This window comes from Osmerus mordax, chromosome 16 (assembly GCF_038355195.1).
Source record: "Osmerus mordax isolate fOsmMor3 chromosome 16, fOsmMor3.pri, whole genome shotgun sequence".
NCBI classification, from domain to species: domain Eukaryota; kingdom Metazoa; phylum Chordata; class Actinopteri; order Osmeriformes; family Osmeridae; genus Osmerus; species Osmerus mordax.
In genome coordinates, this window is record NC_090065.1 from 3,456,602 (window position 1) to 3,480,278 (window position 23,677).

General features: G+C 49.0%; 2 protein-coding genes across 2 annotated transcripts; both read right to left on the bottom strand.

Moving 5' to 3' along the window:
• Positions 1-64: 64 nt before the first annotated feature.
• hecw1b (HECT, C2 and WW domain containing E3 ubiquitin protein ligase 1b) lies at positions 65-20,332 on the bottom strand. Its single transcript, XM_067252905.1, is given in 30 exon segments — positions 65-1,753; positions 2,009-2,207; positions 2,857-2,971; positions 3,073-3,219; positions 3,405-3,534; positions 3,824-3,922; positions 4,166-4,318; positions 4,680-4,793; positions 5,303-5,417; positions 5,653-5,756; positions 5,953-6,036; positions 6,514-6,610; positions 6,798-6,903; positions 7,157-7,291; positions 7,625-7,810; positions 7,913-8,034; positions 8,166-8,326; positions 9,024-9,174; positions 9,284-9,385; positions 9,694-10,203; positions 10,379-11,263; positions 11,555-11,655; positions 12,273-12,415; positions 13,563-13,613; positions 13,615-13,733; positions 14,473-14,548; positions 14,769-14,863; positions 15,563-15,670; positions 15,934-16,261; positions 20,294-20,332. Coding segments are annotated over 30 exon segments (4,878 nt in total). The 5' UTR covers positions 20,324-20,332; the 3' UTR covers positions 65-1,641.
• Positions 20,333-21,602: 1,270 nt separating this feature from the next.
• On the bottom strand, positions 21,603-23,472 carry ccr12a (chemokine (C-C motif) receptor 12a). Its single transcript, XM_067253186.1, has 2 exons — positions 23,432-23,472; positions 21,603-23,171 (listed from the first exon to the last, which is right to left on the bottom strand). The coding sequence occupies exon 2, from the start codon at positions 23,152-23,154 to the stop codon at positions 22,084-22,086; it is 1,071 nt and encodes a 356-aa protein (XP_067109287.1). The 5' UTR covers positions 23,155-23,171; positions 23,432-23,472; the 3' UTR covers positions 21,603-22,083.
• Between the last annotated feature and the right edge of the window lie 205 nt (positions 23,473-23,677).

The window sequence follows — 23,677 nt, forward strand, 5'->3', positions numbered from 1 at the left end:
ACCCATTATCATAACGTACTGAACTGCGCCAAATCGGGACAATGTACCTGAACTGACAGGTCTGTGTCTACGTAAAGACACAAAGGCCAAAGATAAACATCCAGAATCTCGGCTCATGCAAAAAATAGACAATGTAATATCTGCTACACAGTATCCATAGCAACAAGTTACTCAATACCTAGGTACAGGATATCGCCTTCAAACGATGTCCCGAAATTTAAATTGAATAGTGTTACATTTCAAATAGTCTTAAATGGATTCTTGTTCAAATAGTGGGCAAATGAAAGTACTTACTACAGTACTTTCAGCGTCAACTGGCTATACTGTTGGTGCAAGAAATATGCAGGCAGGTGACAAGAACAGTTACAGTCATGGACGTCCTCTCTTTATCCTTTTTCTCTTATACCCGTTTGTTTTCACAGAGATTTATATAGTACATTTCTGTATTTCCATTCTTTACATATTTTTTAAAGTTCTCTGTTGGTCACAAATAGGTAAAAACTAAATGTGTTTTAAAAAAAACAATCATTTGATAATGAAACATTCATATTCATTTACAACTTGTGTTGAAACCAGAAAGAGCAGCATGTGCCAACTTAATTAGCTGTCACAAGAAAAGTCTGAACGAAAGGAACAGAAAAACAGACAAACATACACATTAGTTACCACCCACGGTTACAGTAAAATACAATGCAGTGTGTAGTGACTTCTCTATCAAAAGTAACAATGTGTGTGTACTCGAGCATGACTAACATCAACGTTCATAACGGTGTATTTGTAAAATGTCCATATTTTCTCAACAGTTCTGCAAATAATTTAAAAAAATTGTAAAATGCGGAATCAACAATCAATGTGAGAAGGTCCCATGAACCTCCAATGATAGAAGACTACAAACGTCCACATAGTGATAGTAACATGTGGCGCTTTCTGTCTTTAATGAATGATATATCAGGCTTTGGTTATCATTAGACACGACCCCGGCAGCCATTTTGAATTTGAAAACAGCTGGACCTGCGGACCATCTTCCTGTGATGATGTCACAGTAATTAACAACAAAATCATCACTGGCACGGTTGGAAAACCAGTTTGGCAGAGTCTCACTGACCGCAGTGGGGTGACAAGTATTTGAGGCATTCTTATGTTAGGTCATGGTGATAATATCATGTTGTTTAGGGGAGAACATGGTTGTGATTATGCTGGCTGATGGCCACTATTGCAGGGGCCAGTGTGTATATGAGAGAGACAAGACCTTAGCCTATTGGTTGGTGATTAGGTGAGAATCTAGGCCCTGAGTGCTGATAGGCTATGGCCATAACGAGAGCTTGGTTCGTTAATGCAACATCCAATCAAAAGAAGGTAAGGTAAAAGCCTACTGTAGTGTAGGAGTTAAGTATTAATGCATGCGGTGGTTGGCTTTTCCATTGGCTAAGACTGTATAAGTGTACGTTTACATCCATTGGCTTAGAGATTGTACATGTGTTCACAGGTTGATTCAAAACGAGAACGTGAACTGGGTATAAAAAGGTGCAACCCTGGAGTCACTTTGTAGAGTCTGGACTGTGTTCATGAGTTTCCTTTTGTGGAGTAACAGGCTCCTTGGGGTCTGTTCACTTCTGTCCAGAGTCTGTCCCATCCCCTCCCTCATTCCAGGCCGAAGGTACTGGTCTCCTCCACAGCGATCAGCAGCTTCTCGTACAGCATGGTGTAGGAGGGGTAGGGAGGGAGGTCCAGGCGGTTGAAACACGTGTGAGCCCTGAAGGACAGCACAGGAAACACAACATCATCCCACCCTGCCCGTGAAGATGCTACCACCAGTCCAACACACCTACACCTGGCATTCGTATTTACGTAATCTCTTTCGGGAGAAAAGTCCAGCAGAGATGCAAATCAGTTCAAGAAATATCCATTCACGCCATACATGTCAACACGCATGGTCAGTCAATCATTGACCAGAGGAATACATCTACTAATGAAAAGAATAGAGAGAAAGAAAGAGAGTGTGTGTTACCTGGGGAGGGCTGTAATCTTCCCCCACTTTTCGATGCAGAAGCGACGGAGGCCGTTGCTGCCCCTCAGGGCGGTGAAGCCCTCGTACGGAACGCTCGACGTCCCCGTGACGAACTGGAGGAGGCGGAGCCTCTGCTCGTTGTTGAAGCGCTCCACGGCGCCCCAGAACCACCTGATCACGATGTGGCCGTCATGGTAACCTGGGAGAGAGGTTAGGGTTAAGGGTAATTACATTACATTAAGTCATTTAGCAGACGCTCTTATCCAGAGCGACTTACAGTAAGTACAGGGACATTCCCCCCAAGGCAAGTAGGGTGAAGTGCCTTGCCCAAGGACAAAACGTCATTTAGCACGACCAGAATCGAACCGGCAACCTTCTGATTAATAGCCTGACTCCCTAACCGCTCAGCCATCTGACCCCCATTCGGACTGGTATGGTTATCTACCACATTTAAACATGCAGGGCAGGCTGTCCCAAGGATCAGGAATGAGAAAAGCTGCACTATGGAACCAACTGACTGCTGCCAAAACAATGCAAGTACTACCTACCTGACACGAAGCAATTGAGCAAATTGCTCCACATAACTGACAGTGTTTGACCGAGATTTAGACCTGATCCCAGGCCAGATCTGCTAGGACCTGATCCCAGGCCAGATCTGCTAGGACCTGATCCCAGGCCAGATCTGCTAGGACCTGATCCCAGGCCAGGCCTGCTAGGACCTGATCCCAGGCCAGGCCTGCTAGGACCTGATCCCAGGCCAGATCTGCTAGGACCTGATCCCAGGCCAGGCCTGCTAGGACCTGATCCCAGGTCTGCCGAGACGTGAGGGTGTGTGTCAGTGGGTTTACCTCCTCTGTACTCTGTGTTGTTCCTCCAGTCTATCAGGTCAATCTCTGCCGTGCCAGCTATCACCAGCTCCAGCTCTCTGGCGTCAAACACAGACACCAGCCTCGAGTCCACCACCTGAGGAGTGGCACAGGTGTGTGTGTGAGAGAGTGTTTGTTTGTGTGTGGGGGTGTGTGTGAGAGAGTGTTATAGTGTGTCTGTGTGTGTGTGTGTTGTACCTCATAGAAGCCTCTGACCAGAGCCTCTGTCTGCTGCACCACCCCTCTCTCCACCCTCCACTTCACCATGCGGTCGATGTACTCCTTCTTGTTCTTCTCTGTCACCGTCACATTGGCCCCGCCAGATTTCAGCTCACGCTCCGTCACCTGCACACACACACACGCGCACACACACATTCAAGACTCAATAAACCTGGCACTAAAAAACACTGTTCCATCCACAGATCCACAGTTTCTGCAGAACAGTATTTTGTCTCGCTTCGACGTTTGGCCTCTCAATCATTGTCTGACACATTTGACAGAGTTGTGGTAAACAGTTCATATATTGCTACCTGTCCAAACACTTCCTCGTTGACAGTGAAGGTGAGTTCTAGAACGTCCGTAATGTCATTGTCCTTCATCCACTGAAGGCTCTGGTGGAACTCCTCATCCAGGTACTCTAGATCACTCAGGTCAGTGGCTCTACACACACAAACACACACACACACAAACACACACACAAGATGACTTACATCAAGTCATCTGTAACAGTATCATTCTTAAGACTAGTAGCTATTTGTTTGTCTTTTGGCATTAATGATGATGTAAAGTCACCCAAAAGGGTTTTATTATAAGTTTGGTGCATCATAAATCAGGCTAGGGTTAGGGTGCACATACTGTTTTCATTACAGACAACTCTGCTAGCTAACTTGTGGGTTTAGCTAACCATCTAAGCTAAGCTAGCAGGCCATGGTAAAAGCCAGAGACTCACAGTCGGAGTAGAGCCTTGTAAAAGGGCCGTGTGAAAAAGGCATCTAGAAGGTACTGGTGGATCAGAGCCAGGCCCAAAATACGACCACTGAAACGAAACCTGGTAAGCAACACACACACACACACAGAGAGAGGGAGGGAGGTCAAACAAAATCAAGGTTGTATCGGTTTGGATAAGTATGTGTAGGATTAAAATAACGACCTCTAGTTTATCTTATAATATCTCACTTTACCTTACTATGTATTTATTCATTAATCATTCACTATTCTATTCCGCATATCTGTACGTGACAGTTTTGATCCTGGCGGGCGGTGAAGTTGAATCTAATCTGCTGAATCTCACCACTCCAGTTGGTTCTCTACGAAGGCGGCCATGGGGCTGATCTGCACGGTGTAGGTGTCATTGGCGGAGTACTCGAACAGGCCGTAGTAGGGGTTGAAAAGCTCCTGGGAGAGCAGGAAGAAGAACTCTCTAGAAGGGCCGCTGTAGTCCAAGCTGAGGGCAGGGGGACAACCAGAGATATGGAGGGGAGAAGGGGGTTCACAGTGAGTATAGCCAGATTAAGATCTGTGCTTATTGTGTGGAGGTGAATTATATTGTATCGTTGACTGATGAAGCGGCGAGTGTGTCTGTTAGAGGGTGTGTGCGTGTATATATGTGTGTGGTGTGTGAGGTGTGTGTGCATGTGTGTGTGTATATATGTGTGTGGTGTGTGTGTGTATATAGTATGTGTGTGGTGTGTGTGTGTCCATGTTTGGTGTGTGTGTGTCCATGTGTGGTGTGTGTGTGTCCATGTGTGGTGTGTGTGTGTGCATGTGTGGTGTGTGTGTGTGCATGTGTGAGCGCTCCCGCGTACCCCTCCTCTCCTATGAAGGTGATATAGAGCTTGTTCCTCTGCAGCTCCTTGCGGGAGTAGGCCATCACCTGGTTGAAGGTGCCCTCCAGCAGGTGGTCCCTCCTCACAATCAGCCTGGAACACACAGGAGGAACGAGGCCGTGCTTAACACACTGCACACTATCTGTCCCATAGAGGCCCAGGCTGGAAGGCCCCTCTGGAACCAGCTACTTGTGATTAAATGTTTCATTCAGGGAGTCAGGTGGCTGAGCGGTGAGGGAGTTGGGCTTGTAACCTTCAGATTACTAGCCCAACTCCCTTCGATTCCTGGCTGCGCCAAATGACGTTGTGTCCTTGGGCAAGGCACTTCACCCTACTTGCCTCGGGGGGGAATGTCCCTGTACTTACTGTAAGTCGTTCTGGATAAGAGCGTCTGCTAAATGACTAAATGTAAATGTCCCAGAATGTTCCAGAAGAGGAACATTAATTTGTTTGACTAAAATAATACAACATGAAGCCTCTAGAGGGCGACCGTGAGCCAGCAATCGCACTAGACACACCAAAAAACTCTTCCAGAGAATTCTTTCAAGTGTTCAGTGTAGTCGAATCAAATCTAAATGGAACTGTTTGCATGGTCTCCTTACTTGATCTTGCCGGGGCCCTGGCCGTAGCCCTTGGCCTCCAGTTTCCGGTAGAAGTTCCGTAGCTTGGCTTCAAAATCTCTCCGGTAAGGGGCAGGGGCCCTGCCCCTCTGAGTTCCTGTTGACAAGCAGACACGTTCAGCATCGCCAGGCGCTAGTCATGACCGTTAACTGATAAGTATCTACAGGGGACAGATTCAGACGAATCAAATAGGTCTGTGGGGTTCAGAACAGCTCACAACATGCTTGAGAAGTATTTAGGGTAGATGAAGCACATCACCCTACACGCACACACACACACATACGTGTATTTACACACACAGAGACCCACACACACATATATAAATCCACACCTGGAGAGTTGTGAGGTGAGGAGCCGGGGGAGCAGCGAGGTGAGAAACTGAAGCCGGGATGGAAGGATGGAGGGATGTAGGACATGATGTCCTCCTCAAACAAGCTGCAGGGAGACAACAGTCACTACTTTACACCCTCCCCTGTCTTCTGCTCATGTCTGTTAGCTTGTCCAGTAAGAGACGTGTGTATGTGTGTACGTGTGTGTGTGTGTGTGTACGTGTGTTCGTGTGTGTGTACGTGTGTGTGTACGTGTGTGTGTGTGTGTGTGTGTGTGTGTGTGTGTGTGTGTGGAGACCCACCTCAGCAGGATGACCAGATCGGCGTCACATGACAGCTTCTCCAGGCGCTGGGTTCCCTCGGTCCGGATGTAGTGGATCTTTTCCCTGCACACACACACACATGCACACACACACACATGCACACACACACATAGGTTGTAAGTTGGTGTTGATGTGCACACATACAGGTTATATATACATCCAAGTTGGATTAATGTTCTGCCTTGAACAATATAGCCCCTGCCAGTGCCACCCAGACCAAACGCGCCCACAGTACTCATCACAGCCCCAGGGTTGGTTAGCTGGATGGATCAAACGCGCCCACAGTACTCATCACAGCCCCAGGGTTGGTTAGCTGGATGGATCAAACGCGCCCACAGTACTCATCACAGCCCCAGGGTTGGTTAGCTGGATGGATCAAACGCGCCCACAGTACTCATCACAGCCCCAGGGTTGGTTAGCTGGATGGATCAAACGCGCCCACAGTACTCATCACAGCCCCAGGGTTGGTTAGCTGGATGGATCAAACGCGCCCACAGTACTCATCACAGCCCCAGGGTTGGTTAGCTGGATGGAGCTTACCTGAGGGAGTGGTTTTTGGACAGGCCAGGCTGTCGCTCTGTCAGGATCTCTAGGATCCCTGACTGGCGAAGGAAGGCCACGATCTTGTCATTATAGGCTGAAGGAGGGAGAGAGGGAGACAGGGAGGGAGGAGGATGGAGGGAGGGAGACTTGAGAATCAGGATCACCCTTACAGGTCAGGGTGTACCAGGAATTAGCCACTACCCATTAGAAACACGTAGAAACCCCCAAAACTGTGCAAGAATGAAATCCATGATTAAAAAAAATGAGTGTGTGGAACCTACCTTGAGGCACGGCGTCTTGTTGGTGCTGGCTGCGTATGGCGGCCACCAGACTGTTCCCCGGGCGGGACAGCAAGGCCACGCCGCGACTACGAGACACCTCCGACGCCTGGTGACACCATGACGGGTCCAGATAAACACAACAGTTACACACACACGACAGTTACACACACACACAACAGATACACACACACAACAGATACACACACACAACAGATACACACACACAACAGATACACACACACAACAGTTACACACACACGACAGATACACACAGATGACAGTTACTCTGTGTGGTCTTTCATGAATACATGTATGTGTGCATATGTGTCTAGGTCCATGCATGCATGTTCAGTGCGTACCTCTCCAGCGCTGTAGCTGCGGAGCCTCTGCAGGTGCTGCCTGTGGGTCAGGTGGTTGGGCAGACGGCCGTTCTGCAGGGGGATCCGGGGGTCGATGAAGGTGGTCGCACGGCTGTTGTGGTCCACGAAGAAGTTCTAGAACACACGGAGAGTTCAGGCCGCTGCTGAACTCACGGAACACCTGCCGCGCGTGACATCACAGCGATCTGTCTTGTTGCGTTAGAAGTATGGGGATCAGGTGGCTGAGCGGTTAGAGAATCGGGCTAGTAATCAGAAGGTCGCTGGTTCGATTCCCGGCCGTGTCAATGACGTTGTGTCCTTGGGCAAGGCACTTCACCCTACTTGCTTCGGGGGGAATGTCCCTGTACTTACTGTAAGTCGCTCTGGATAAGAGCGTCTGCTAAATGACTAAATGTAAATGTAAGTACAACATAGTGTGTTTACACGTGTGTGATATGACCCCCCTACCTTCCCCTGGGGGTCGGTCTTGATCTCCCAGCCCCGGGGCAGCTCTAGCTGGCTGTCGGTGAAGCGGTTCAGGAAGGTGACGAGGTCGCGGTTGTGCTGGTAGCGTTCGAAGTTCCTGGCGTCCCGTCGCACCTTGAGGATCATGTGCTTCAGGCAGGTGCTGTTGGTGAACATCCTGTAGGCTCCCTGGCAAACCACGACACCACAGACATCTCAAACATCTCAACATCTGGGTCTTTGTGTGTGTTTATCTCGGAGGACGTGCGCGTGCGTTAAACGGTGACTCACGTAGTTGGCGTGCAAGACGGTGAAGAACTCTGGGTGTGTGATGAACTTGACAGCAGGACTCAGGAGCAGGGCAGTGATCTTCTGACTGTTGACTGGGGAGGTAGAGCTCTCTCTCCTCCCCTCTACACACACACACACAGCAGAATACCACAGTGGGAAGGGGGAGAAACCAGAAGTTATATACAGTGAAGCTGGAACTGACCTGACACGATGTCACACAGATCTCATCACACAGACTTCCAGTGTTTCTGACCTGCAGTACCGTTGTTGACCACAGGTGGCGTGTCTGTCTCGCTGCTGCTGCTGCTGTTGACCGCTATCTCGTCCCTCTGACCTCCTGCCCCACCATCCTCCTCTTCCGGATCTCCCAGCACCCCGCTGTCTGTGGCCATGGTCCTCTGAATGCTCTGGTACCTGAAACACACAAATGTGTACAGACACACACACACACAAACATACAGTCAAATCTGGCATGGAGGATAGTTTCGCTGACACTTTTATCGGTTGAACAAACCACAGATAAGAGTTGTGAGTTCACACCTCCCTTTCTCTCCATTCGCCTCTCCTTTCTTCTCTCCTCTGAACTACTCTCTTACCCTTCCCTCGCCTCCTCCTCTCCGCTCCCTCCTTATCTCCTCTCCACCTTCCTCTCCACTCCTCCTCTACTCTCCTCCTCTCCTCTCCCTCCTTATCTCCTCTCCACCTTCCTCTCCACTCCTCCTCTCCTCCCCCCTTCTCTCCTCTCTTCTCCCTCCTCATCTCCTCTCCACCTTCCTCTCCACTACTACTCTCCTCCCCCCTTCTCTCTTCTCCTCCTCTCCTCTCCCTCCTCATCTCCTCTCCACCTTCCTCTCCACTCCTCCTCTCCTCTTCTCTCCTCCTCCTCTCGTCCCCCCTTATCTCCTCCTCTCCTCCCACTCCTCCTCCCCTCCTCCTCCCCTCTCATCCTCTCCTCTCCTCCCCTCTCCTCCTCTCCTCCCCTCTCCTCCCCCCTTCTCTCCTCTTCTCCTCCCCTCTCGTCCCCCTTTCTCTTCTCTCCTCCTCTCCTCTCCCTCCTCATCTCCTCTCCTCCTCTCCTCTCCTCTCCTCTTCTCCTCCCCTCTCCTCCCACCTGCGGTTCAGTTGCTCCATCTGCTGGACAGAGCCAGACCTCCTCATCCCGTCAGGGGTGGCAGCAGTGGTGGGTCTCTGCCAGGTGGTCGTCCTGTTGATGTGATCCACGTAGAACACGCGCCCGTGGCTGTCCACACGCGCCTCCCAGTCTACACACACACGCACGCACACACACACACACACACACAGGAAGCACATTCCATCTAGATCCACAGTATGCTGCTCATGGCATGTCCTTGGTGCAGAGGGGAGTCTCACTTGGAGGTAGAGGTTCATCAATGGTGGGGTAGTGGTGAGGGTCTGGTCTCAGAGCTGGCAGCTGACTGACAGCAGGGTGGCTGGATGGTAGTGGGCAATCTCCTACAACAACAACAACAACAGGTCATCACTAAGCTGCAGCTGTACAGTGAAGTGTCAGGTACGGGAAATATGGATACAAACGTACCTACCCATCCATCCCTCCATCTAACCATCTACCAATCAATGTACTCCTCCCTCCCCCCCTCCCTCCCTCCCTCCCTCCACTCCCCCCTCCATCCCCCCCTCCCCTCCCCCCCCCTCCCCCCCTCCACTCCCCCCTCCATCCCCCCCTCCCCCCCTCCCTCCCTCCCCCCCTCCCCTCCCCCCTCCCTCCCCTCCCCCCTCCCTCCCTCCCTCCCTCCACTCACGTCCTTTCCCGCCACTGGCCCCTGCCACTGGCGACTCTCCATTTCCCATGAAGCCTTGCGGGCTCTGGACGTGCGTGGGAGGGGCTTCCTGCCACTGCGGCGACCCGTCGCCGGGCTCCCTCCCCACGGCCCCGCCCACCTCCATCTCCTCCTCCTCCTCCTGAGAGGAGAACGCGCTGCCCCCCTCCGACCTCCTCGCAGAGCCCAGCGACAAGCCTCGCTCTCGCACGTAGCCCCGCCCGTAGCAGGAGTTACTGCAGCAGGGCTCGTCGTCCTCCTCCTCGTCCTCCTCGTCCTCGATCCCCCTGCGACCTCTGACCTGCCCCTGGGGGTGGCGCCCCTCGCTGTCTAGCAGCGAGGCCAGGTCGGAAAGACGCTCCATGGAGAGGCTGCGAGGGAGGGTCCGTCTGGGCCCCGGGCTCAGGGGCTCACACAGCTTGTCATCCTCCTCAGATCCATCTGCCTGCCTGGGGCTCAGCTCTGGGTCCGGGTCCGGGTCCGGGTCTGGGTCTAGGATTAAACATAACAACAGACTATTTTTTCCAAGGAGAAACATCTATAGAGTGGCTTGATGTAAAAACAACAATTCCTGCTGACTTCCTGTATGTGTTGATAATTCCCATTGATTACCGAACGTTATAACTGAAAGGTACTGAGTGTAAAAGTGTGAAGGAGAGTTTTGCACCTCTGTGATTGTCATCAGGTAGGCCGTTGGTGCCTGCTTGTGGATCCTGGGACTCGCCTGCGTCTCCTTCCCCGTCCTCCATGCCCTCCGGCTGGGCCTGGGCGGCAGAGGGCAGGCTGTGCAGCAGCCGGTGGATGCGGATGTAGTGCGAGCGCGGCGTCTCGGGCTCGCCGCACGCCGAGGCGATCACCGTCTCCAGCTCGGACACGGGCAGCGAGCAGGGCCGGTTCTTGCGTCTGGGCGTGGTCCGGATGCGCAGGGAGCAGCTTTCATCTCCGCCCTCCTCCTCATCCTCGCCCGTCCCCACCTGACCTCCAGACTCGCCTCCCACCTCCATGTCCACCTCCGCTGCCCGAGGGGGCGCCGACGGCCCCACCTGCCCTTCTGCCCGGGCCCTCTCTGCCCCCTCCTGGGGCCCTGTGGGCCCCGTGTCCTCACCGACCGTCCTCCCCTCCTCCGGGCCCGGCTCTGGGGTGGAGGGCGTCTGAATCCCCCCTTCCTCACTAGTCTCCTCCACAGTGGGTAGTGTCTCCCCAGCGCTCCCTGCTGCTGCCCCACCTCCCCTCTCCTCTCCCCGGGCTTGGTTCACCTCCACCTGGCTGGGCTGTGGTCCCTCCTGCATACCGTCGGCCCCGCAGCACCCCACACCTGGGGCTCTGACTCCGGCCTGGTCTGAGGGCCCTGGATCCTCGACCAAACCCTCCACGACCCCCTCCATGGGCAGCCCCGAAGCTCCACAATCCTCCTCGTCCAAGGGGAGGTCGGGAGCTCCGGGACCAAGGCTGAGGGTGTCCTCGGCGGGCTCGCCGGGCTGCAAGGACTGGGCCCCTGCCTGGACTGTTGTGACAGCGGCACACTCTGTGCTGAGGGAGAGGTCTTCATCATCTAGAGGGAGGGATAGCTTGTTATCACACCGTTAGATAACACACACAAACACACACACACAGATGCTTTTACTGCCTGCTAAGCCTAAAACAGGAAACAGGTATTTATTTTCCCCAGTGGTTCTACTTCCCTTGAAACTGCACCGGTACGGCAAACATTCATGACAAAAAGCTGTTAGAGGAAGCAGCTTTGTAAGAAAGCAGAGCCCCGGCTCCTCTGTCACGGAGGCAGACACACATGCAAATGCCCCCCCGCAGGAAGTGGTAACAGAAAGCACGTTTAAAGAGGAACCTGGGTGGATGGAGGATGTGATTTCAAATCTGAACTGCAGCTGTCCGCTGACGTGCTCTGTTGGCAGGCGTCGGCCCAGAGAGTAGCTGACCACCCTGTCACTGTGGAGGGGGAAGGAGAGAGAAGAATGGGGAGTCAGATGGCTGAGCGGTTAGGGAATCGGGCTAGTAATCTGAAGGTTGCCGGTTCGATTCCCGGCCGTGCAAAATGACGTTGTGTCCATGGGCAAGGCACTTCACCCTACCTGCCTCGGGGGGAATGTCCCTGTACTTAATGTAAGTTGCCCTGGATAAGAGCGTCTGCTAATTGACTAAACGTAAATGTAACTGTAAATATATGTAAGGAAAGGGGAGAATGGGGAGTCAGATGGCTGAGCGGTTAAGGAATCGGGCTATTAATCAGAAGGTTGCCGGGCATGACATTGTGTCCTTGGGCAAGGCACTTCACCCTACTTGCCTCGGGGGGGAATGTCCCTGTACTTACTGTAAGTCGCTCTGGATAAGAGCGCCTGCTAAATGACTAAATGTAAATGTAAGAGAGAAAGACAGGAAGACGGAGAGACAGTAAGAGATAGGACAGAGAGTGACGGGGGGAGAGGCAGACAGAGGAGAGAGACATTTCACCACAGTTTTCATATCTGGTGTGCTCGTGCTGTCTTGTTGTCTCCCTGGTGGGATCACGGTGGTGTGGCCTGAGGCCAGTCTGGTGCCACACATACCCAATGGCATGCTTCTCCAGTAGTCTCTGCACTGGCATGGTCAGCTTCCCCAGGAAGCGCTTGATGATGGGCCTGCTCTTGGCAAACTTGTCCTTCACCTCGATCTCCAGCACGTCGGTGGGCAAGGACACAAAGTTGAAGCGCTGGAGAGGAAGAGGAAGAGGGAGAGGGAGAGGAAGGGAGCGGGAGAGGGAGGAAAAAGGGAAGAGAGGTTGAAGGAAAGGGAGAGAGAAAGAGAGGGATAGGGAGGGAGGAAGGGAGGGAGAGAGAGAGAAAGAGAAAGAGAGAATGAAAGAGAGAAGTAGAGCAACACGAAGTGGATTGGTTAGTGTGTTTTATTGAAGCAAACCAGAGGACCAAAACCATTATAGACACGAGCAAGAAGCTGATAACAGAACAGTGAGATGGTGTGAAGCTGTCTCTGGGGCCAATATGTGCACACACACACACACACACAGATAGATTTGATGGCTTGCAAGGTTAGTGTGTACTTTGATCTTAGTGTCAGCATGGTTGTGCATATCAGATATCTATCAGGTTTTATAGCCCATTAGAAGAACTAGCCAAGGGCGATGCTAAATTGTGTATGTAAGCATGCCCGTGTGTGTACATGAGCATGTATGTGTGCATGTGTGTGTGTGTATGTGCATGTGCGTGTGTGTACGTGTCTTCTCCACTGCAGAGCTTCCCTGTGGTGCAGCTAAGGCATTCCCATGAGCCTCTCTGCCAAGGAACATCCCGCCAGAGGGAAGGAGTCACATGACATGAATATCAAACAGAGAGAGAGAGAGAGAGAGAGAGAGAGAGAGAGAGAGAGAGAGAGAGAGAGAGAGAGAGAGAGAGAGAGAGAGAGAGAGAGAGAGAGAGAGATTCACCTATCTCTCTGTCTATCAACATACACTACTGGTTTCTTTCTCTCACTCTCAGTCTGACTATCTCTGTGTCTGTTCTCTCTCTCTCCTCAGAATGGATGTTGTAAATGGATGGCTGTGTGAGAGCGAGAGGGGGAGAGAGACAGACAGAGAGAGGGAGAGGGAGAGAGAGATAGACAGAGAGAGAGAGAGAGAGAGAGAGAGGGGGGGGGGGGGGGGGGGGGGGGGGAGGGAGAGAGACAGATAGACAGAGAGAGAGAGAGAGAGAGAGAGAGGAGAGAAGAGAGAGAGAGAGGGGGGGGGGGGGGGAAAGAGGGAGAGACAGATAGACAGAGAGAGAGAGAGAGAGAGAGAGAGAGAGAGAGAGAGAGAGAGAGAGAGAGAGAGAGAGAGAAAGAGAGAGAGAGAGTATTCCCACCTCTCTCTGCCAGACAGGGTTGACGGTGTTGCAGACGATACCGGAGCGTTTCCTCCTGGCCGTGGTGCGGCAGGGCAGGGAAGATGCTGTGTTTGCCTGGCCTGATGGAGATCTTCAGGTAGGGGTCGGGGTTGAAGAACATGCCCTTCTTTAGTCCCGTCGCCTGGAAGTCTGACAGAGACCCACACACAGACCACTTATCAATATCTCCCAGAACAGTACATCCTCACAGACCACTTATTCAAACTACACAGTGGGGTACGGTAAATGACAATGTCCTGCCTGTAATGTTGCCTGCCGATGAATATGTGTGTGTGCATTTTCTTGGTCCTCTCAAGTTCAAGTGTGCTTTGGAGTTAGAATTGGTGTTAGGGTTAGAATGGCATTACATTTACATTTAGTCATTTAGCAGACGCTCTTATCCAGAGCGACTTACAGTAAGTACAGGGACATTCCCCCCGAGGCAAGTAGGGTGAAGTGCCTTGCCCAAGGACACAACGTCATTTGGCACAGCCGGGAATCGAACTAGCAACCTTTGGATTACTAGCCCAATTCCCTAACCACTCAGCCACCTGACTCCCTCTAGTTTACATTAAGGGTTAGGGTTAAGACTTTTAAGGGTTATGGACTATGGTTTAGGTTAGGTGTTAGGGTTAAGGTTAGGCTTAAGGGAAAACAGGGATTTGAGGTTGTGGTTCCGAGTCCCCACAAGAACAGCAGTACCAACGTGTGTGCGTGTTGTATTGATCGACATGCTTATCTCTCGTATCAGTAGGAACCCTGAAGCCCCGGTTGTCATGACAACCCGGCCTCAGCAAACGGCGTGCTGGCCTTTTCGACGGCAACGGCATGCTGTGATGGCGATGGCAATGACGATAATGATGATGATGGTGGTGATGGGTTTAATCACCTGATATGGAGAAGTTGATTAGGCGTCTGCGCCCCTGAGTCTGGGGTGCTTCCTCACTATTGGCGGGCTTGAACACCTGGAACACACACACACACACACACAGCTCTTAAACCAACAGAGTTGTTAACCTAAGGGAATGCAAGACTTTCTCCTTCTTTACATCACAACAGTACCAATTAGGATTCTTGATGTCTTCCAAACACAGAACATACACACACACACAGACACACGCACACACAAACAGGCACACAGACACAAACACACACATAAACACACAAACACACACACACAGTTACCGGTGCGGAGGGGTTCTTGACAGTGACACTGGGGGTTGTGGCTCTCAGCGCCCCGCTCACTCCGTGGTAGTACTTGAAACACACCTTGGTCTCAGCTGAGGCGTGGGAGGAAGGACACACACACAATATCATCATCGTTATCACCGATACGATCTTCATCGTGATCGATATCGCCGATATCAACATTAATATTGTCCCTGTCTTCATCATCGTTATGATCATCGTTTCCATCGACAACATCATCAGTGTCATCGTCGTTATTATCGCTACAGTCTTTATCGTTCTCCATCAGTCCATAATCATCCGCTGGGCCTGTGTGGTCAGTGCATTCTGTTCATTTGGCCGTGTCAGAGTTCTATTTAGAATGCCTGCCCACACATATGGCCTTGTGACCTGCAGACACAGGAGTGAGTGTGTGTGTTTCAGTCAAGACAGACACATACCGAAATCTGCCATGTTAAGATAAGATCTGCGTTTTCTGTGTGCACACGTACAGTATACAGTCTAACGTTCAGTGAACACAGTGAGATGGTGTATCTAGTGGTTTGTTACATTGTCTGAAACTGCAGAGGAGAATCCTGTCTGTGTCTGAGTGGTGTGAAGACTTCTGCAGCCTGCGTTATGTACTCACATCTCTGTCCTGCTGTACAGCTGAATACTCCATCTGCTATCATCGTCTCCCCTTCAAAAGCTCTTCTGTACTGTATGTGTGTGTGTGTGTGTGTGTGCAGGGGTGGACAGGTCTGGGCTGTGGGAGGTTCAGGAGCTAATGTTTCCGGAAAAACACCACTTACGTTCAACAAAGTACGAGTTGGCTTCGATCTTCCACACAATCTGCCCTTTGTGCGACCCGTTGACACCACGGTTCTTGTAGTCCAGAAAATTCTCAGATAAAACCTCATCTATAAAGATCAGATGGCTTGAGATTATAGATAGACGTTAAGATTTTAAGGAAGAGTTTGGTCATTACTTTAACTACAAAAATTAGGGCCTCAATAGTCTACGATACTGTTTACATTCAGTATTCTATCATTACTAAACAAATATTTATAATGATGAAATGATAAACCTATGTCGTTTCTCCATTACCAATAATGTAACAATAAAAAATAAATCAACAGCATCTTCCAGGCCAATCAGAAATGTGCAGCAATGTGCCTCTCACCTATCAGGTACATGCCAATCCAGTCCCCGGCGTCCACTTCCTCCTTGATGTCCCAGCAGATGGTGATGTCCTGGGATTGGCCGATGGCGTAGTGGGAGGAGCTGGCAGTGAGTGTGGAGCGGCAGTGGGAGGTGACCAGGTCTGTGTCACTGGTGGAGCGCGGCGTGGCCACCAGGTCTTCTGGAACGCCGTTCTGGAAGTTGAGGTTCTGGAACTGCTCTGGGTTGTAGCTGTGTCGGATTGGGTCCTTGCAGCGCCGGCGGTTCTGAGAGACGCGAGATGGGGAGGCCATGACTGCCAGGCTGAGAAACCTGCTCTGGTACAAGTTCTGGAACAGAGAGGGGAGAGAGAAGGTTCTAGAGAATGTTCTGGAACAGAGAGGGGAGAGAGAAGGTTCTAGAGAGCATGTTCTGGAACAGAGAGGAGAGAGAGAAGGTTCTAGAGAATGTTCTGGAACAGAGAGGGGAGAGAGAAGGTTCTAGAGAGCATGTTCTGGAACAGAGAGGAGAGAGAGAAGGTTCTAGAGAATGTTCTGGAACCGAGAGGGGAGAGAGAAGGTTCTAGAGAGCATGTTCTGGAACAGAGAGAGGAGAGAGAAGGTTCTAGAGTATGTTCTGGAACCGAGAGGGGAGAGAGAAGGTTCTAGAGAGCATGTTCTGGAACAAAGAGGAGAGAGAGAAGGTTCTAGAGAATGTTCTGGAACAGAGAGGGGAGAGAAAAGGTTCTAGAACATGTTATTGAAAGAGGGGATTCTAAAGCTTTGGGAAGAAAGAACGTTACAAGGCACATCATTCACACACACACATACACACTCCCTCTATCTTGAAAGCAGCTGGTCAACACAATAGAGAGGGCAAAGACTCCTCCACCCCCTCTGCCTCTGCCTCCCCCTCCCAGAGATCAGCCTCAATGCCCAGCCTTGTTAGAGCTCCTCTGCACCCCACTAGTGTGGAAGTCTATTCAGCTGCCCTGTGTGCTGCATGTGTCAGCTCAGCCACTCTCTCTGCTACACGTTCTAGAGCTTCATCTCTCTCTGAAACCACAAAGACTAGCATCTTACTCTGTAAAAGTCCTTCGAACCTTGAAAGGCCATACCATGATAAGTTTTGTGGTTGAGCATTTTATCAGGATATATATATTTCTTGACATTGTGGTTAGTACAACCTGATACCAAGCAGAGGGAGTACTTCTCTTTTCTCTAAAATGCCAGGCAGCACATCTCAGAATCAGAATCAGAATTTGGTTTATTTGCCATGTATGTTATACTAACACAGAATTTACTGTGGCAGGGAGGTGCAAAACACTAAACATATACGAATCTTAAATGAACTGATAGTGATAGCTGACTTCCTCTTTGAGGAAGGTACACTATCAGTCAGCGGTGTGGAGGCAGTCAGAAACAGACCCCAAGTCATCAGACAATCAGGCTGTTTGCAGATGAAACAGACATGAACAGAAGTATTTAGTTGGTCGACACATTTCTTTTGAGTCTCCAGATTTTGTTCGCAATTGAACAGCCATACGACGGTTGACCTTCACTATCAACTTGAAGATACCGTATGTGCCATGACACTGTGCTGCACTCATCACAATCACAACAGACCTCCTAAAAACACCCAACTGTCACCAACGCCAAAACTCTTTTCACGGAGGAGTCTACAAGAGCAGCTCTTCCTCTGCCCAGTGTAACTATCCCGGCTATCTTAGAGCACTCTTACATAACGCTATCATACAGTGGGCCTGCCTACTCAAGCTCATCTCCGCACCAAGCCAAGCATCACTGTGTGAGAGAGAACCTGAGCAGTCCAAATCGGTTTGATAACAACTGGGGGTCAGATGGCTGAGCGGTTAGGGAGTTGGGTTATTAATCAGAAGGTTGTTGGTTCGATTCCAGGCTGTGCCAAGTGACGTTGTGTCCTTGGGCAAGGCACTTCACCCTACTTGCCTCTGGGGAGCATGTCCCTGTACTTACTGTAAGTCGCTCTGGATAAGAGCATCTGCTAAATGTAAATGTAAATAACACCCCCAGTGTCAAATATTTCAATGCGTACAGGATAGCGGCGAGTTGCACGGTCAGACGCCATGAAGATGTACTGCGTATACAATCATGAGCGAAACCATGACAACCCCTGGGACACATGGGTTTTCCTTCCTGTAGCTGTCCTGGAGGCTGGAAAATGGTTCCTGCTCCTGGATGAGTGGAACTATGACGTGTGCTTGTGTGTGTCTGTGTGTATGTGCGGATAAGATACACCAGAAGGGCCTTTTTGTGCATGCAGTGTCTACTCAGCTCTGCTGTGGGATGAGTCACTGGGCTCAATGAATTTTTTAAACCACCAACCGAGAAAGGTGTCTCAGAGCTTCAGTACCTACCTCCTCCTCCTCCTCTTCATCCTTTCACCCCGTTCTCTTCCCTCCCTCCTCTTAACTGCCCCCTCTTTTTCTTATCCTTCTCCCTCCTCTTCCTCCCCCTCTTCCCCCCCCTACAAGTTAATAAACCACATCAACCACCAGGGCTTCACAGAGCGGAATACGACCGGACAGTGGCCAGACTGTGTCTAGGTTCAGGCTAAGCCAGAGCACCTTCAGTAGGTGATAAAACAGGGTACTCTGATGTGTCTATAGGACGTACCCGTGGATGTTGTGGTGCTTTTCTGCTCTGAGTTATGTGCACACAATCAATTACACAGAGAGATTCATGGTACCTCCAGGACATACAGCAGAGCTATAGTTCTTGTGCTATTGTCTTCCTGTTTTCCTACTCTTTGTGCATATAGGTCAACAGCTCTAGTTGGACATCTCTCCGGTTTGTCGTGCAGTATCTCTCTATCATTTAGCCTGGGGCTTATCGGTTGTATTTAGGCTGTGTCGCTTCACCGACTCCAGTGAAATGGTTTTGCAATATATCAACAGACTGAATGCAATCTTGGTTTTTATGTTTCTTGTTAATTTAACAACTTAACCATATATGTTAACATGTCTCCACGTACATTTGGTGAACTTAAGTTATGCTTATCCACTAATTAAATAAGCATTTGTGTGTTATGAGAGACCTGCGGCTGTGGCCTTTAAACATGCAGTTTGTAGACTAAAACGAATGCCAAGTTGCTACTTATTAACATTCTACTGCATGTTTAAGAAGCAATATAAAGAGCCTTGAAGCAATAGAGAGAGAGGAGAGAGAGAGAGAGAGAGAGAGAGAGAGAGAGAGAGAGAGAGAGAGAGAGAGAGAGAGAGAGAGAGAGAGAGAGAGAGAGAGAGAGAGAGAGAGAGAGAGAGAGAGAGAGAGAGAGAGAGAGGGGGGACAGACATAGAGATCTTCTTTTTAAAGTTCTCTATAAAGTACTGTAGATCAATAAGCTGCAGGTTCCATCTCTCCACACCTGCGCTCTGATAGTCTGGCTCTGAGGGTCCCAGGTCAATCAATAGTAATCTGACCAATCACAAGGCTCTCAATCAGGACTACAGCTGCTTGAACACACAGAATCAGTGGCTGGAAGGATAAAAGAATTGAAGGATGGATGATTATTATCAAGAGGGATAAAGGGATGGAGGGATATAATGATGGAGGGATTGAGGGACATCAGGATGGAAGGATGAAAGGATAGGAATGAAAGAATTTCTGTTGTAACTGCTGTTACAACATAAATGTATTTTCCACCTCTCCATTAAGATAATTATTGTTTGGAATGACATGATTGGTGCAAGGTTTTCCCCTGAAAGCTGCTTTGACCAATCAAATGGTTTCAGATCAGTAATGTGACTCGCGGTAGGGTGGAGAGAAGGTATAAGCAACTGTCTACAATGACCTTTCTACATGCAAGGCACAGAAGTGTACTATATCTGAGAAGGATTGATGGGTATAAGCAAGATGGCCACTCTGGCACGCTTTTTCTTCTCTCTCTCTCTCACCGCCTCTCTCTCTATCCCCGCCTCTCTCTCCTCTCCTTTAAAAACACACACGTCCACAGTGTGGACTGACTCTTGTACATGCCAGAGAGTAGTTTTCCGCAATACTTCCCCGTAGCATCCGAATATCAGTTGATTCAAAACATTGTGTGGGCCTGTATCATCGTATCGTAATTAAGATATATCCAAAAGGCCGTAAATCAACGCAATACTGTGGCATTACATTAGGAGTAGATAGTACACCCGTCAAAAACAAGGATAACAAATCGCTTTGTATGTAGTCTCTATGACATTTAGACCGTACCGATATCTGCATCGCACATTGCAATGCCTCTTGTATTTTTGTTCGCTAGTTGATACAAGATCTATTCAGCACGAATCCGTCCAAGGTCCAACCAAGTTACCGATTGAAGTCATGCACAGATGGATGAATACAACAAATGCCTTTTACCTGAGTTATGATCACCTGTGTATGAATCATACTCTGACGCGTCAAATGATCATATCGGTATTTCTCCTTATTCGGTTTGCCAAATGTTGAAAATCACATATCCGGTGGGCCATGATCCCGTCTGTGGGTCGTTTTCCGGATGGTTCGTACGCGACGCTGAGAAGATAAATTCTTTCTCTTGGGTACCAGGAGGCTTCAACCAATCACAGGCCGTTTAGGAGACATTCAGCCTCCAGTCGCACTGCCCCCACCCTTGCACGCACCACGCATCCTCACACAGTAACACGCACCCACGCAACATTTAGATTTTACTGTGCAATAACCATTGAGTACACTGCAAACATTGAATTAATTGAACAACTTTGTTATTTAAAAAAAGCTTTGAAATACATCACATTTCTAACTAAAAGTATTGCATTTGCCGTTGAGTAGGCTCTGACACGTTAAACCAAATTAACGAGAATACCTCCGCTAAATCCATAATTCTAAACTCCATCCCTCGTATCTCCGGTCGAGTCGGAATCCTGTGAGCTGTTAAAGGCCACCAACCCTTATTCACACTAGTCAGTTTGTTATGATTCAACTTAATGCATTCCATAACAACACAAACCAAATTCAACTGCCATATAGCCTACACTATTATTCTGTTGGTCCTATTTTCTCCTCGAACTATGTGTCAAAAATCTTCACTCGGCTACGAACTAAAAGTTAACTGCTGTAGGTAGGCAATACAACAGCTTCAAAATGCGAATTTTTAAAGAAAAAATAGGCTACAACTTTTGGCTTGTGGAAATTACAAATTTTTTACATCCTGTCTTGATTATGATAAAAGTAGCCTCCTAATCGTAAATTGATACGTTGATGTTTCTTAGAATTGTTGAGTTTAGGGGAAACACCATGTAACACCAAGAATAAAGGTGTGAAAACAGTTTCAGCAGGTTTGGACCTGAAATACAGAAGTTACTAACCCACAGTCTTTGCCTGTATGCCATTGTGTGTCATACACATGTATAAAAGTATAACAATAGGCTATTTAGGCTCAATATAAAATACCAAGAGATTTTGCCTAATTTAAAAACAACACACAACATATAATTGTCTACTAAACTACTAAACCGGAATAAACGTAGGCCCTATGTGACATTTTCTCACAAAAGTCATAATGAAAAGAACTTGATGTTTATGACACCTCTGGCATAGTGCCCTCTGACAGTTGTCTAGATTACTGTCTCAGCAGTCTACTGTGCTGAAAAATGCGGAAGGCTCAAAATAAAACAGTTTTGTTGGTTTGTCAGATATTTAGCAGTGATTGTGTTTTGAAAATGTTTATTTGTGGTTAGAACACAATACACAAAGAGATACACACTAAATTCCTTGTATTTTAATGCATGCTTTACTTTGTTTTAATGCGTAGCCTAAATATATTTAAAGAAGCAAGGCAAGCCACAACAAAACCAGTACATTCTGAGAACTTCGTCACCTGAAAAAATCATGCAATCATAAAATCATAAAATCGTCTAATAGACCTACTGTAAAAGTCAGCTGGCACAGTCCACACTCACCTGAATGCCCCACACATTCACTTGCATGGGCTACAACTTCAGCGCTTTTGCAAACTCACATCATTGCAGTATATCGCCTAGGCCTACTGAAATTTTACGAGGATTTACTTCCCACACAAATTCTCATCCAACATTCATTTGGAACAGTCTCCAAAAATGTAAACTCCAAGTAACAGGTAAAGCAATCTGTCTACAGACCTATTTCGTTTTCTAAGGCAGGTCTTCTTTCTAGTAGTCACAGTTGGTGTATGGACTTCTCTGCGACGTGGTCCTTGAGCTCTGGCTGGTCAGGAGGGTGGTCTTCAGACACGGGATGCGTTTGGACACCAGTTTCCTGAAATGGCTCTGGAACTTCTTTCCTACGAAGGTGTAGAACACGGGGCTCACGCAGCAATAGAAGTAGGCCACATTACGCGTCACGTACAGAGCGTAGTTTAGAGCTTCGAAACAAATGTTCGGGTCGCGGGAAATATAGAAAGCGCGTAGCAGAATGACAACGTTGTATGGAGTCCAGCAAATGAAAAAAGTGAAGATGATCACGAAGACGAGCTTGACCGCACGGCACTTTTCTTTCATGCGAGTAGACATTATCCGGACGGTAATTCGAATGTAGCAGTACAGCACCATGAGCAGGGGGAGCAGAAAGAAGATCAGAAATTGCTGGTAATAGCCAAACAACTTCCATTTGGTCATGACGGCCTTGGAGGAACCCATTTCCTCACACATGTAGCCCAAAGAATGGTCCTTCCGCACATCATACAGCACCAGCTCTTTAAGGCCTGCCAGGATGCTGATAAACCACACAGCGGCTGACAGACTGCAGGCATACAGCTTTCTGCGGCTCTTGGCCGCCGTGATGGCGTGCACCACTGCCAGGTAGCGGTCAAAGGTCATGAGGGTGAGGAAGAGAATGGAGCTGTAGAACCCGATAGAGAACAGGCTCCCCACGATCTTGCACAGTGCCCGTCCAAATATCCATTCTGTGGAGTAGTAGGTGGCCCAGAAAGGCAGGCCGCAGGCAAACAGGATGTCGGAGAAGACCAGGTTGAGGAGGAAGATGTTGGTGACGGTGTTGAGTTTTTCATACTTGTATATGATGCACAGCACCAGGCCATTTCCCAGGATGCTCAAAAGGAAGTTAATGTGGTAGAACAAGGGCATGAACGTGGCACCAAACTTGTTCACGTCGACCGTCTGGCACAGGGTGACAAGCTCGTCTGTCACATAGATGGAGGACTCATTAGAGGACTCGTTATAGAGATCGAGGAATAGATTGTAATTCTCATCATCATACTCCATCTTAAACTATTCTAAACCTGCCAGAAAAGATGTTCATTAAATTGGTTGAAAAACAAAGCTGTTTCTGACTTCACAACGTATTGCCTGTTACCCAAACTGCATTTTTTCCCCATAGATATTTTTTTACATTTTGTCATTTAACAGAGGCTTTTACTTGAAGCAACATGAATAGTGTATGTAGTTAGTGCAGAAGATAATCAAGAACACGTAGGCAAGACATGCAAATAACAATTAATACATGAACCACCCTAAGAGGAGCCTGTATCAGATGACTCACCTCTTCGACTATGGTTCTGCTCCCCGTGGCTCCGGTCACACTGACAGAGAGACGTCTGCATGCTGAGGGTGTTTAAGCGTGACACAACTAGGGGGGTGTGACTCAGGGTTAGAACTGGAACTGTCTTTCTGGGAAGACGGCTGGCTGTCAGAATCTGTCCAAACAGCAAGCTGAAATGTCACTAGACATAATCAGATCTTTATCATTCTGACTGAATTCAATGTAAAAAATAACTGCAACTCCACT